At 37.1% G+C, this 15,219-nt stretch overlaps 1 protein-coding gene across 4 annotated transcripts; it reads left to right on the top strand.

Moving 5' to 3' along the window:
* The first annotated feature begins 1,210 nt into the window (after nucleotides 1-1,210).
* Nucleotides 1,211-8,507, top strand: LOC121315862 (serine/threonine-protein kinase Sgk1). 4 transcript variants are annotated; one of them, XM_041250395.1, is made up of 11 exons: nucleotides 1,211-1,335; nucleotides 4,761-4,836; nucleotides 5,168-5,243; nucleotides 5,351-5,539; nucleotides 5,673-5,804; nucleotides 6,088-6,200; nucleotides 6,313-6,436; nucleotides 6,577-6,672; nucleotides 6,867-7,022; nucleotides 7,116-7,205; nucleotides 7,473-8,507. In XM_041250395.1, exons 2-11 carry the CDS (start codon nucleotides 4,766-4,768, stop codon nucleotides 7,638-7,640), a joined length of 1,215 nt encoding a protein of 404 aa, XP_041106329.1. In that variant the 5' UTR covers nucleotides 1,211-1,335; nucleotides 4,761-4,765; the 3' UTR covers nucleotides 7,641-8,507. The 4 variants fall into 4 exon arrangements, with proteins under 4 accessions (XP_041106329.1, XP_041106328.1, XP_041106327.1 ...); XM_041250394.1 differs by lacking the exon at nucleotides 1,211-1,335 and adding an exon at nucleotides 2,955-3,209; XM_041250393.1 differs by lacking the exon at nucleotides 1,211-1,335 and adding an exon at nucleotides 3,324-3,763.
* Nucleotides 8,508-15,219: the final 6,712 nt, after the last annotated feature.

The raw sequence follows: 15,219 nt of genomic DNA, 5'->3' as shown, positions 1-15,219 counted from the left end.
CAGTGTCTTTTGGTTGAAATTATTCTTTAAAAACTGATCTCAACTGAGACCATGGCTTGGGGGAATAATCTTTGGAAGCTTTCTTTGTAGTTCCAGGTTCACAAGGCCAAAACATATCATACGTACTTACTTCACACTGCAAGTGATAACATGTTGTTAACAACAGGTCTCAATGCATAGAAAGGGACTGGAGAATTAAATGTATTTATTTTTATTTTAACAGACTGACAGAAAGGTGTAATCAAATTGTTGTATCACATACATATTTATACAATAGGTGCTTGACAGATTGGACACCTTCAAAAATAACTACTGGGTAACTTGAATTAATCAGTCACCAACTTAAATTAACTGGTCTCCAACAGGACACTATGTAGATGCTTAAGACGGGTTTCTGTTTATTCAAGGGGCCTCTCTCACTCATTTGCATTGAGAAAATAAAGTCTGTTAAGTGGTTTACTGCCTGATAAAGCAGGAGTCATCCTGTACTAACTTGACTGGCATGACTCTATGCCCCCAGATGACTACAGATGTACTGTAATTAAAAATATAGAAAAAATGCATTAAAAAAAAAAAAAAAAAAAAAAACAGAATCAGTATGTTTTACTTGGAAACAATGGGAAAGGACCTGGAAGCAAGTATAGCATTGGGAAAAAGAAGAAACTGGCTTTCAAAATGGAGCATGTTTAAGGATGTTATAACCCACAGTTACATGCAAATCAGTTTAGGGCATTTTATATGTAAAAATAGAATGAGCTCTGGTTTATATGTAGTTCGTTTTTACTTATGTTTGTAATTGTACTATTTTATTAGAAAATTAACGTGGATAAAACAAACGAAAACCTGCAGACTGCAATGCCCATGACAGCTGTCTATAAAATACTGTACATATGTGTATGCATTGCTTAAAAATGCATTTAATTATGTCTAGCTTTGTTCATTAGTGAGATGTGCACAGAGTTGAATGGCAGAATAAAAATGCTGAACATTAGAGTCCACGCATTTGTTTATGTTAGGGTTCACGGCAACCACGCATAATGTATGACAAGATCTAAAATCAAAATAACGTAAGCAGAGTACCTGACTTTTTTTGAAAGTAATAACTCAGGGGCAGACTCGTTTCCTGTACAAAAACGTGTTGGTGCCAGAACCATACACGGGGCGCCTCCTCCCTCACTAAGGTATTCGGCAGTGTGAGCGAGAAGACAAAATGCTAAGAAATGCATTCACTACCAACACGTAAAACAAAAATTTAAATTCTGGACAGGCATAAAGGAGTCTGTCTACAGTGCGGCCCAGAAAGGTATTTCAAGCCTCCAGTTGTGACATTTATATGTGAGTTAACTTTACCTTCCGTCTGTAAATACTTTTAAAGTAATATATATATATATTAAATATATATATATATATATAAAAGCAGGTCTTTGATTTTTCTTTGTACTGATTCTGACTGCACTGCACGTGGCCTTGGGATCCGGACATTTCCACTGAGTGAAGGTCAAAGATAGAGGGTGTGAATGATTCTGAGCTTGTTATCCACTTGCTGATAAATGTCATAATAATATAAACACCTACCATGGGTGTTTGTGTGCGTTGACCTGGTTTACACTTTATTGTTATCTGTGCAAATATGGTTTTTGCCTTTTATATTTAGCTGCAGCGCAAGCAAAGCTCTTTACAACTCCGTCTTTCACAGGAAAAAGAACACCCTGCTGCAGGCTGAGAACAAATACTGTTACTAGAATGAGAAATAAAGCAGAATTAAAAGGTTGGTTTTTAATACAAGGCAGTGGGGGCTTTTGTGTAATTGATGTTAATTCTGCATATTTTCAGTCATTAACGTTTGCTTATGTTATTTTCTTACAAGGCTATTATATAGCTTATGGTCGTTTATTTAAAATTAGAAGTGGGGTTGGCGACTCTTTTGGTGTACAAGTTAAACTGCTTTCAAAGTTAAACGGGGAGTTGGTAGAGAACAGTTGGCCGACCCAGGGTTTTCTGGAACGCTTCAGTTCTTTCCTGCAAAATTTCCTCGGCTTTTTTTTTTTTTTTTTTTGTGTGTGTGTGTGGCGGAGAGGGTGTCTTAAGTACACGTGGTGGGAGGGGGGCTAGTTTAACCGTTTTAGGAAGTACTATTACATGCATGTTTGCATGTTACTATTAATTGCCTTATGTCATGAACACATCTGAATTTTGAAAACAATCCAGTGTGAACTGGCTACAATGTTTCTTAATTCAGTAAGTAGGTTTGACATTAAAATGTAGCAGTTTGGCATTTCTTTAGCTGCAGCACGTGCAACCCCTTAGCGGCCACTCAGTTTAACGCAGTCTGGTAATAGTTCTGTAGGGTTTAACAGTGTAATAGTGATTCCGAAAAGTGATTGGGATGGGGTTTGGTGTGCAAGTTCACTGATACATCAGTCTGGTAATCTTAACATGTAACATCCCTTCAACTCTATAGACTATGAAGTCAAGATGGATAAAAACAGATGTGCACTAGTATCTACACTTTGCATATATTATGACGCGTTGCAGTAGTCGTTTAAATCAGGCCCTCGACTTGATTTTATTCATCACTGTGGACGACTGTAGGCAATAAAATCAAATCATGCATTATGGGCTATTCGTCAATAATAGCAACTTTTCTTTTCGTTATTGGGAAGAATCTGTTTGTAAAAAAAGCATTGCAAATGTCATGTTGCATTGTTAGGCTCAGAAGCTATGGAAAAGTTATTTCAGTATACCTATTTAAATGTGAAGAAGGCTTTAGCTTTCTGTCAAATTGTCATGTTTAGTCCATGCGATTTTAGAATTGGAACACTGTGGGCACTCAGACCCAGAATGTCAAAGCTTTTACGACCGTCGCGGATGTTTTTTTGTCACGAGGCTTTAACCTTCTGCCTGTGTTTCATGTTCCCAGCATAAATAAATAAATAAATAAATAAATGTTCAGGAAGTTTGAGAATAGTCTTAAAACCCCAAGGGTTGAGATGTGGTCGGAATTAGTATTTTCTGTCTAAAATGAATCCGCCTGTTTCAAAGAATCCTCATGGAGACGGAAACTTTTTTCAAACTGGCTTCGTCTAAAAGAAACCACCTGTTTGGACCTTACAGAAGAACAAGTGCCACGAAGATCTCGAATGCAGAAGAAATATATTCTATTTATGTGATAAAGTTAAAGATGATTTAGAGTCAAGCACTCTGAGGGGGTATGCATTGCCATGGTTATCAGTTTTCATAAAGTGCAACCGGGTATTGAGGCTATGTTATGTCAAAATGAAAAATAAATAAATAAATAAACATTTCTATATATTTATTTATGCATTTCTATATGTAGTCATTTATTTTTCATTTTGGGATATAATCTAAACCAGAAGCTATAATTTAATTAATATAGAACGTACATTTAAAATAAGGCTACATTAAAATGGCCTCTCTAACTTCAGAAAAGTGTTACGTTTTATGATGGAAACAGCGTTCGGGGTAAGTTTTGGGTTAAAACAGACGTAGACAGCGAGTTTTGGACTGTCAGAAGACACTTTTGATATGCAGGGCCACACTGACAGTCCACGGAACAAACTCCACATCTTATCAGGAGATCGCCACGTCAGGCACGATCATCAATTTTATTTATTTAATTGTTCTCGGAGTTGTCAGACATATGCATACACAGACTGTGACATGTCATTACAGTCAGTGGAAGCTGATATAATAGGCTGTATGGCATAAAGGAATGTGATCATGGTATATCTAAAATGACAAGGTAAGTTCATATATCTGTGATGATATCACTAATATAATGTAAAAGGTAGCAATTTAGACGCTTTTCTAAGTCGATGTGGTTTGTTTATTAGTTCAGTTCTTAACAGCATATGGAGTTAAACAATAAACCATTTGGTATCATTGTTATTACCTCATCGGTAAAATATAATAACTATATCTGACGTTTGAGTTTGCGTTTAAGGTGTTTATTAGCAGTGTTATAGAATTAACCCATCGATATAAGTTAGCATTTGTGACATTTAAATTATGGATATAGTAAGCTTATAGGACAGGCCTACACAATTATTCCAGGCAGACCAAAGTGTAATAATAATAATCTTTAAGTCGAGTGTTTTACTTTTCCTGCATACATGCTCATATTTGTATTTGATTAGTTCTTCTCAATCCAAATGCAAAGGAACATTTTGCTTTACAAAATGCTTACGTCTTGAGAGCAAGTTTTGCAAGGTGAAGTCCAGCTTTGAACAACAGTACACAGAGTATGGTCTCTCTAAAGTTTAGGGATATACATTATATTACCGTTCCCCTTTCTTATGTGACGCGACACACACACAGAGGAGCTTTGAGGCGGAGCTGTTTGAATGTTGTGTTAAGGAAACGCCCAGGAAATTTACGCAACCACGCATTGTTCGCATTCCTCCTCCCAAATCTGGTATAAACACCAGGAGACGCCTTGAAACAGATAGCGGATAGTTTTCAACAGGGCAAGAGCTTTGGGATACTCTTGTGGCACACGCCTGCAGATACATTAATTTAGCAATGACAATTAAAACAGATTCTGCTGGATCGGCTTTAACTTACACAAAAATGAGGGGAGTTGCTGTAATACTTATCGGTACGTATTTGTTTAATTGTGTTTAAACAGAAGTTGTGATAACATCGCATTACCTGACCATATTTTTATTTATTAAAAAACAAACCAAAAAAAAAAAAAAAAAAACTTAGGTTTGTTTTATTTATTTACTTTTTTTTTCTAGCTTTTATGAAACAAAGAAGGATGGGTCTGAATGACTTTATTCAGAAACTTGCTGCAAACTCCTACTCCTGCAAGCAGTATTATTATTATTATTATTATTATTATTATTATTATTATTATTATTATTATTATTTTCGTTTGCTGTTAATTTCTCACTAGGATGCAATTAGCAGTTTCTGTTAGGCTGTCCTGCAATATAATAATCCTTCTGATTGTTGATTTGTTGGAGAAACCATTTTGCTTTTGATGCTGGCTCAGAATAACAGCTATTTGACTATACCATTGTTAGCTAGACACAAGTTAAACAAAGTCGATGTGAAGTGTCTAGCTGTCTGTAGAAGCAGGCGCAAAACAATCTTGTCAGCTGGTGTGTTTCACTAATGTATGTGCAACTTTTTTATTTTACAGCCCCGAAGTCCAGTCTATTCTTAACCCCAACCCACCACATGAACCTGAACTCATGAATGACAATACATCACCTCCGGTAACTTTTTATTTTCTTTTAATCTTAATTTTAAAAACCTCAACTATCAAGGCCCAGTTGTGTAATGTATTCATTTTTTCTCTCTATCCTCTCTTATTGTATTGCAGCCCAGCCCTTCTCAGCAGATCAACCTTGGGCCATCCTCGAACCCCCAAGCTAAACCATCTGACTTCAATTTCTTAAAAGTAATAGGCAAGGGCAGCTTTGGAAAGGTTCTCCTAGCAAGACACAAGAGCGATGAGAAATTCTATGCAGTTAAGGTCTTGCAGAAGAAAGCAATCCTTAAGAAAAAAGAGGTGAATAACTTGGACTACATTTTTTTTCACCTTCACATTTTAATGAAACCACAGAGAAAACTGTTCAGCTGTAGGTGCCCTTTGCAGTCTTTGAAATAAAAATAGTTCAATATTCTTTGTCTTTTTCATTCAGGAGAAGCACATCATGTCAGAGCGTAATGTCCTTCTAAAGAACGTGAAACACCCTTTCCTGGTTGGGCTCCACAATTCCTTCCAGACAGCAGACAAACTGTACTTTGTCTTGGACTACATCAATGGAGGAGAGGTAAGAAACAGTAGAACACAAGACAGGAAATCCTGTCATGGCTAGCTATGGCATTGTAGATTAATTTCTCTTTTTAAAAGGAAGTTCACTGCAGGATATGGGGAGGGGGTTGTTAAACTAGAATTAGCATCTCCACACTGGCTGCCAAGTGCAAAAGTTCCAAGTGGATCAGTGGGTTATTTCCTGTAATTGTTTGAGCAGTTAGTTTTGATAATGCTAATTAATTGCATTGTTAACCACTGTTGGCACAGAGTATAACTCTTTGCTTTCTCCTTTCTCCCAGCTGTTCTATCACCTCCAGCGAGAACGCTGCTTCCTGGAGCCCAGAGCCAGGTTTTACACTGCAGAGATTGCTAGCGCGCTTGGCTACCTGCACTCTTTAAACATTGTTTACAGGTGAGGGGTAGATTCACGACTGCATGTAATCTAGTCTGTTGTATATCCCCCAAAAATGTCTTTGTTACATTGAAAAATTGTGAGAATTGCATTTTTTTTTATTTATTTGCAGAGACCTGAAGCCTGAAAACATACTGCTTGATTCTCAAGGACACATTGTGTTGACAGACTTTGGCCTGTGCAAGGAAAATATTGAACCCAACGGCACCACATCAACATTCTGCGGAACACCAGAGGTATGGAGAGCTTCCACTTGATAAGCGTGGGTGATGCTTCTGTGTACTCCTGTAATTGAAGCATCTAAATTGGGCTTCCTTTTGCAACAGCATGTCTTTTTATTTAGACACAAACTAACCAACACTGTTTTCTTTTACAGTATTTGGCCCCTGAAGTTTTGCACAAGCAGCCCTATGACCGAACAGTTGACTGGTGGTGTCTCGGTGCTGTACTGTATGAGATGCTGTATGGACTGGTAAGTTGCTACAACCTTACAGTGAATGCACAGAGATGGCAGACTATAATTGCACATAGCTTAGATTACATATGTATTGTTTCCACTTGAAGTGTAAATGGAAGAATGCTTTTTGTCTGCTATGGGTATTCGCAGTGTACAGTTGTGGTTCAAGTAGTGTTGTGCTCATGTCATTTTTGTTTTTTGCTTTACAGCCACCATTCTACAGCCGGAACACTGCTGAGATGTATGACAACATTCTGAATAAGCCCCTGCAGCTGAAACCAAACATCTCTAACTCTACCAGACACCTTTTGGAAGGTCTCCTACAGAAAGACAGGACCAAACGACTTGGTGCAAAAGATGACTTTGTAAGTTAACATGTGCAGCTTAATCAGGCACACTGGCTTGATCAGAATTTAAGCTAGCGAGTGATTTGTAACACGTCTTTATTTGATTTGTAGATGGAACTCAAGAACCATGTATTCTTCTCACCAATTAGCTGGGATGATCTGAATGCTAAGAAGCTCACACCTCCCTTTAATCCCAACGTGGTAAGAAGCAGTTCTTGTGTCTCACTTAGAAAAATGTGTTCTTTATAGTAGTAAAGTGTAAGCTGTTAAAGGTTATCTTCAACTGAAACTAAACTTGCTTGCAGTGAATCTTATGATTTGTACCAGTTACATGACGGTTAGTATAAAACTGTGATGTGTGTAAATAGTGATCACAGTAAATGTTATCCATTAACCAGATAAACACCACTGTTTAAATAATTTGTTGCCTTTCTTACAGTCCGTTTTAATTTGTGCTTTTTCCTCCAGACCGGTCCAAATGATTTGCGGCACTTTGATCCCGAGTTCACAGATGAGCCTGTCCCCAGCTCCATTGGTCGGTCTCCAGACAGCGCCCTTATGACTGCCAGCATCAAAGAGGCAGCAGAAGCATTTCTGGGATTCTCCTATGCCCCATCTATGGACTCTTACCTGTAAACGAACAAATATTAATTGAAACTGAAACTGACGGATTGGTCATGCTTCATGCCCACCAGGTAGAAGCAATTTGCACATCTTTTGAGGCAGCCTTGTGGCCTTCAGTTTGGCTGGACGAAGATTTCAAAGAGCACAAGATGTTTCTTCTTTGGACTTGATCCCAAGATAACTGGTGCTGTCTTCCTGGGTGCAATCGTCACTGTGTCTCCCGCACCAGGGAAACCTGTTAACAATGAGCTTTTTGTGGAATTTGAATGTGTTGCAAGAGGAGATCTGCTATGTGCCTTTTTTCTTGACAAGGTCTGAAATGTGTGTTCTGCAGAGTGAGTTGTCTGTTTTTTGGATTCGTTGGAACTAATGTTATGGGTGTGGCGTGTGGACTAGGTCATTGTGTTCACTGGGTTGAACATTAAACCAACTTTTAAAATGGACTGACACTACAACTTGTGGGCATTGCTTGTTTATTCCAAATTTGGAATATGAGAAATTGCTGTAGATTAATTATTGTTTTAAAACCTTAGATCGCCAGCTGATCCAGAAATAAAATTGGTAACAATCTACAAAATGCTTGGAAAAGCATTGCTGCTAAATGTAATGTTTGTGTAATATATAAATGTTTCTGTACCAAAACTATAATAAAATGCCCCCTCTGCAGTCCCAGTCTTTCACCGTTTTTATATGTGTATGAATATGTTGTGAAATGGGCATTATATATTTGACATTCCATATTACATTGTAAAGTTTCTGTATATTTTGGAGTCACTGAACTAGTTGTAACATATATTTAAAAAGTGTAAGGAAGCTTGCAAGTAACTATGTTCCACTGCAATGTACTGTAATTTTAATTGTTTGTTTTTTTTTTTTTTTTTTTTAAAGAAATGTATCATTTGTGACCAGAGGTTTGCAATAAATGTGAATGCCTTTTTTAAAGTTTCATCTTTTACTGTTTCATCTTTTAATTTTAATCTTTTAACACTTGGTTTTTATTATTAAAAAAAAAGCTCACTATTCAAGAATCAGTTTAGCTGTACAGTATAAAAGACTGTAAATATAACCAGTATTTTGATATCCACTTGAAGAAACAAGATACGTAGGACCTATTAAGCTTCTTAACTGAAGTGTTTTCAGTGGAGAATTGTCAGCCACGAGCTGACAAATCCAGTAATTATTTTTTCATAATTAAATGAAGTACAAATATATTGACCTGCTTGACACAGAAAACCTTCACGATTATATAAGTGTAATTAATCATTTACAGCTATCCATGTCTCAGATTTGAAACACTACACTGATTTCTACGTCAATGTGCAGACTGTTTGCACATCTATTTTGGTGTGATAAATATTTATAACCTTGCTTGTGCACATTGGTTACTTGATGATTACTGGTGCTTTCAAAGCACCCCTGTATTGCATTGAGAGCTGCATTCACTGTTTGAAACAGCCCTGAAACCACTTTAAAGAAAACCAGCTAATTCCAGCTCACTCCAGTTTTTGTGTGCCAAGTGGTAAACATCTCTCCCAGGAACATACTGTTGACAAGAAGCTGTTGCAAGAAGTTGGTATGTATTGATTGTTTTAGACCATTAATGTAAAGTCATGTAAACAAAAAATAATTAAGAAAGGAAAGATCCAAGTCCCAATTAAGGTGTGATAGCTTACTATTTCAGAAATATAAGCTTGGACAGTAGTGGTTTTATTATGAGCAAAAATAATACAAGACGTTTAGATGAATTAGATGAGAAAACAAAAAAGGAAATGTATTTTACAGAAAGTCCACAACTGTACTGTATATCCCTTTCTTCCTTCACAATCAGTTAGTGTCTTACCAACGAGTAGTAATCCTTCAAGTGAAACCAAAACAGTCAGTTTTCTTCTTGCACCTTAATCAGTGGTCTTTAGTTTCCTGTCCGTAAAACCCAAAGCTATCAACTTAACAACTGAAGTGTGCAAAGATACTTCAAAGTCTATTTACAATGCCTGAGTCTTCTCATAGTCTGTGTTCATTAAAAGTCTTGCTCAAATATAAGAATTAGCTGGTAGGATAACTGTCCCCATTCATGTCTGTATCAAGTTACAGAAGCAGGCTGGCAACCTCAAAGTCCTTACCAGGAACAAACAAAAGGCCACAGCATCACAGCTTCCAGGTGAAGGGGGATAGAAAAGGTGCAGCTGACCAATGAGAGGGTGGTTTATACCGCTTTAGAAAGAACCATAACTTTCCTGTACTTTTCTAGTGTTTTTCTACTACAAAATTAACTGCAAAATTAACAGTACAGGGGAACAGGACATTTGGTATGCATGGATAATAATATGCAGTACTGCAGCACCACCTGGTGTATACATTTGGCAAAGTAGTATCACATTAAAATACAATGTTGGCAGAGCTTCACAGGCTTGGTGTTTATGCCCTTGAAAATCGACTCTACAGTCCTGACTGTGTGACGTTGTCATGCACACAGGTGAAACAGAAAAAGGACATCCTTTTGGCAGCACGACTTTAACAATAAAAACAGCTGTAAGAACCTATAGGATACAACTCAACAGTTTTATTTAAGCACATTATATCAAACATCTGCACAGCCGAAATGCTGTATTTAAATGAACAATTAAACATAAAGAGTTTATTTTCTGATTTACCACATATAAAGCACTGCCTCAATTATTATTATTTTTTTTTTTAACTATAATAAACATTTAAAAAAAACTAGTATGTAAACAGGAACATGCACATACAAAAACTGTAAAAACAAAAGTAGTTTTTAATCTAAAACTAAAGTAACACATGCTTTATCTTGCGTGTGCGTCACTCACAGCCCAGAATCCAGGTTGAGCTGCTGCAGCCTGCAGATCTGCAGTTTTCTGATTGAAATGCTTCTGCTGAAGTGCTGTGGCTAGCTTCAAGATGAAATCTCTCCTACCTTGTACAAAACAAATTAATTGAATGCTGCCAGACCCAGTAGAGATAACAACAGGCTTGTATAGATTTAAAAAAAAAAAAAAAAAAAGAATATTGTAGGTTATATTCAAAATAAAAGCATGTTTTGTAAAAGGCAGTTCTAGTGTTAATGAAATGTAACTTTTAGATGTTCCACAAACACACAAATATCAATTCTAGTAGTAAAAGTAGTACAACTTGTAGAAACTATATTTTATGTAAGTGTGTGTGTGTGTGTGTGTGTGTGTGTGTGTGTGTGTGTGTGTGTGTGTGTGTGTGTGTGTGTGTTGGAAAGGTAACCAGACAAACAAGTTGCTAATGCATATTATGATATAATACGATATTATTATTTATTACACATATTCTCATAGCATAACTGATAATGAGCTCACATGATTCGGTTTCCATCATTGTCACGTGGAACGTACTGTACCAGAATACAGTGCCTTTCCAAAAAATTGAGCGCAGTAGGCTAATAGCAGTTGTTCAACCTCCTGAAATGGATTTGTGGCTGAAAATGGGATCTTTGAAAAAAGAAAACAATAAATAATAAAGCCAGTGATGACAGTGAGAGCAGTGAAAAGTCAGAAGTCGAACATGCGACTACAGCAAGCGAACACACATCTGTGGAGGATTTGAGTGCAGGTCCGTGTGTGCCAGGTATGAGTGGAAGTACCAGTAAAATAGAACGAAACGCCGAAACACTGTAAAAAAATATTAATTTGGGCTTCACATGGACTGGTGAACAAGATGAACCAAGGCTGCAATGTGTGTTATGCTACGAAATGCTGGCTAACCAAAGTTTGAAGCCTGTAAATCTCCGGCATCATCTGGAGACAAAACATGCTGCTTTCAAAGATAAACCACCAGATTTTTTTCAGCGCAAACCCACTGAGTTGAAACAAGGAAAAGCAAGTTTGTTTGCTAATGCAACAGTAAATGTAAAGGCTATGGAAGCTTCATATCATGCCAGCATTCAAATCGCCAAAGCAGGGAAGCCACACACTACTGGGGAAGAACTTATTCTGCCTGCAGCTAAATAACTTGTGTCTATAATGTACAGAGAGAAGATGGCAAACCAGTTAGATTTGTGTGCCTCTTTCAAGAATTCATGATATGGCAGCTAATGTTAAAGACATGCTTGTGAAACGTGTGAACAGCAGTAGGTATTTTGCATTGCAAACGGATGAGCCCACTGATGTCGCTAACCTTGCAAATCTTCTTGTATACATCGGGTATGAGTGGGAAGGGAAAGTACTGGAAGATATTTTGTTTTGTCGTTCACTGCCAACAAGAACAACCGCAGAACATATTTTTCAGTTATTAGATGAGATTTTGAAGGAACACGGTATTGATTGGAAACACTGCGTACTGATGGTGCAAGAGCAATGATGGGAAGACATAGTGGGGTAGTGGCACGTATCCATGAAGTGGCACCAAATGTAAAATGGGTGCATTGTAGCATTCATCAAGAGGTACTAGCTGTCAAGAAAATGCTGTTAAGACTGTTAATTTCATAAAAGCAGGACATATGAATTCTCGAATGTTTAGTGTACTGTACAATGCAATGGGTAGTGCCCATGTCCAAATTCTTCTTCATACAGAAGTACGGTGGTTGTCAAGAGGCAGAGTACTTACTCGTTTGTTTGAGCTACATTCAGAAATACAGCTATTTCTAACAGACCATCCATTCCAGTTCACAAGCTGTTTTGAAGATTCATCCTGGCTCTCACGATTAGCTTACCTCTGCGATATATTCACACACCTAAATGAGCTGAACATGGGGCTGCAGGGAGTTTCAGTGACTATATTGGAAGTGCAAGGCAAAATCAATGCAATTTGACAAAGAAACTTGACTTAATTGCAAGTAGTGTAAAGACGGACTACTTCAACGCATTTCTAACATTGGAAGGTTTTCTGTCTGAAAATGAACTGGTTCTTGACAACAACAACAACAAAATGACATTGAAGAACATCTTGTTGCTCTCAAGAAACAGCTTGAAGATTACTTTCCAGTTGAAGCCGAACCAAACAACTGGATTTGTAACCCATTCAGCACTGAAATCAGTGAGCTGCCCACTGTTTCTCCACTAAGGCACAAGAGTGCTTGTTGGAGCTTTCTTGCGATGAAACATTAAGCTCAGAATTTAAAAGACATTCACTATTGGAGTTTTGGATTCAGAGAGATGGAGAGTATCCGGTACTTGCAGATAAAGCAGTGCATTTTCTGATGCCATTTGCTACTACTATATGTAATAAACTGTAACACTAATACAGGCAGTCCTCACACTTACGACACAATTGGTTCGTGAAAGTTGTGTTGTAAGTCGAAGTGTCGTAAGTCGATTCACATTTTCCCATAGGAACAACGTTATAAATTGGGGTTACGTTCCTGACTCTTCAGCCAGATAAAAATGACCCGCTATATTGGACTCATGCAAATATTTATTTAACTCTTTACACTCAGCCCGATGATTACGAGTATATTATTCAGACACCTACCTGGCTTGTTTAAAAGTACACTCAGGGCTTTCCAATTACGTATTCAGTGTGTGTATGTGGTACTCCTAGCAGGAAATAAGATCGCCTGAATTTAAGCCCCTCATCGTGTGACAGAGTTCACAGCTTGGGTTTCGTTTTGAGTCAGTTGCTCTTATCAGACATTGTTAACGGCAAATAATAAAAACAAACAAACAAACAAACAAACAACAGTTAGACTAAGTCAGACCGACCACAAAAGGTGCTGCGGTTCGGACTCCGAGCATGCGCACATGACGCATGGTTCGGGTCTGGCCATGTAGATGTTGTAAAGTCGAAGCAGGGTAATAATGCAAAAGAGTCGTAAGTGCCTTGCATCGTAAGTCGTAGCATTGTAAGTCGAGGATCGCCTGTATATATATATATATATATATATATATATATATATATATATAGATAGATATATATATATATATAGATATATATATATATATATATATATATATATATATATATATATATATATATATATATATATATATATATATAGATAGATAGATAGATAGATAGATAGATATAGATATATAATCTTGCTATACAGACAGTACAGACCTTTGTAAATCGAGGCTATGTTTATTGTATTTTATAGTATTGCATGTACAGTTGTGTGCTAATTTACCTATAAAGTAGCAGTACAGCTATGGCAAAAAGTTTTGTATCTCAAGAAAAAGGTGATGTAGGTGATGCAAAACTGTTGGCCATAGTTGTACCTGTGGGGCTCCACCATGTTTCACTGTGTGAAGACCGGGCTGTTAGACTGAACAACATGTTTTATTGTGTGCAGACAGGGCTGTTGGACTGAATAACATGTTTCACTGTGTGCAGACCGGGCTGATTTGACAACATTATTTGTACTAAATGATCTATTTCTCTCTCTTCTTCAATCAAATCATATTCTCTAGTTTCGCAAAATAACCATTTTTTTCTGCCTTCTGTTTCCAGTCGTGATCTGAGCCCCACAAGGTGTCAGCTATGAGTTGGCCTTCTCGCTCTGTTCCATGAGGACAATTCATTTCTACAGTTGTATGTAGGGGTGTCACGGTACACCAGTTTTACGGTAAACCACAGTATAAACTGCCACGGTTTTGAAACCGCAGCCATTTTCTATACCATGATTACCGAGTTCACATGATTTAAGATAATATGGGCACATTTTTTTCATACACTGTTTGTCTATCGGTGAGCTTCTGTGTTCATTAGAACTAACTAATGAACACTGCAAGCTGCCATGAATGAGATTATCCGAGTAGGCTTTTAAATAAGTATTTAATATAAACCACCCTACTAAACAATGATCGCTAGCAAAAGTGATTGTCAGTAAGTGAAACACTAATACTCGAAAATATCAGTAAGAACAAGGCACTGTAACTTTTCATCACGCCTTCCTATTAATTTACCAAACCAAAGTAGTAACAGTAGCTATTAGCGTATCGGTCAAGAGAAACGCAGTAAGCACACACCAATGCAGATAATCAAAAAGTCTATTTACTACTATATAACCAAGTCTAAGATGCTACAGGCACTTGTATTTTTTTTCTTTTAAACTGTATTGTAAAGATTTTTTTAAACGTTTTAGGTATTTATGTTTTTTTAATACAATTTTATTCCCATTTTAAAAAAAAAAGTCCCCAGATGCCGCTTAATTTTGGAACGGTATCATATCCACCTTAACTTTTCTTCTTTCATTTGTGTTTGTTGCTGTGTTAACATGCAGTCCAAAAACAATTTGCAGTCTTTTGCACTCTGCTGAGAGATCAGTGGGTGGGCACTGCATCTTAGCTAATAGGATGCCATTCAAACTGGTAAAGGTATTCAGTTGCAGTGGTCACATCCTTACCCCCTATCATTCCAGACTAAGCCCAGAAAATGTTAATATTTTGATGTTTCTCCACAGTAATTTGAAATAAAAAAGCAGCATTATTTTGCTGCGCCTGTGTGAGCTGGAGTAAACACTACTTCAGTTTAGGTAGTGCCTGACAGAACTGTAGTACCAGTGTGTTGGATTTGTTTTAAAACTTTAAAGTTATTTTTCTTGTTAAAAATGACTTGATGTATTTCTTTAAATAGCCATTTAAAAAATGGATTACAAAAAAATTACATTATA

Source organism: Polyodon spathula, chromosome 5, assembly GCF_017654505.1.
Source record: "Polyodon spathula isolate WHYD16114869_AA chromosome 5, ASM1765450v1, whole genome shotgun sequence".
NCBI classification, from domain to species: Eukaryota; Metazoa; Chordata; class Actinopteri; order Acipenseriformes; family Polyodontidae; genus Polyodon; species Polyodon spathula.
Note: the sequence above shows the minus strand (reverse complement) of the source record. Positions and strands in the feature narration are given on the sequence as shown.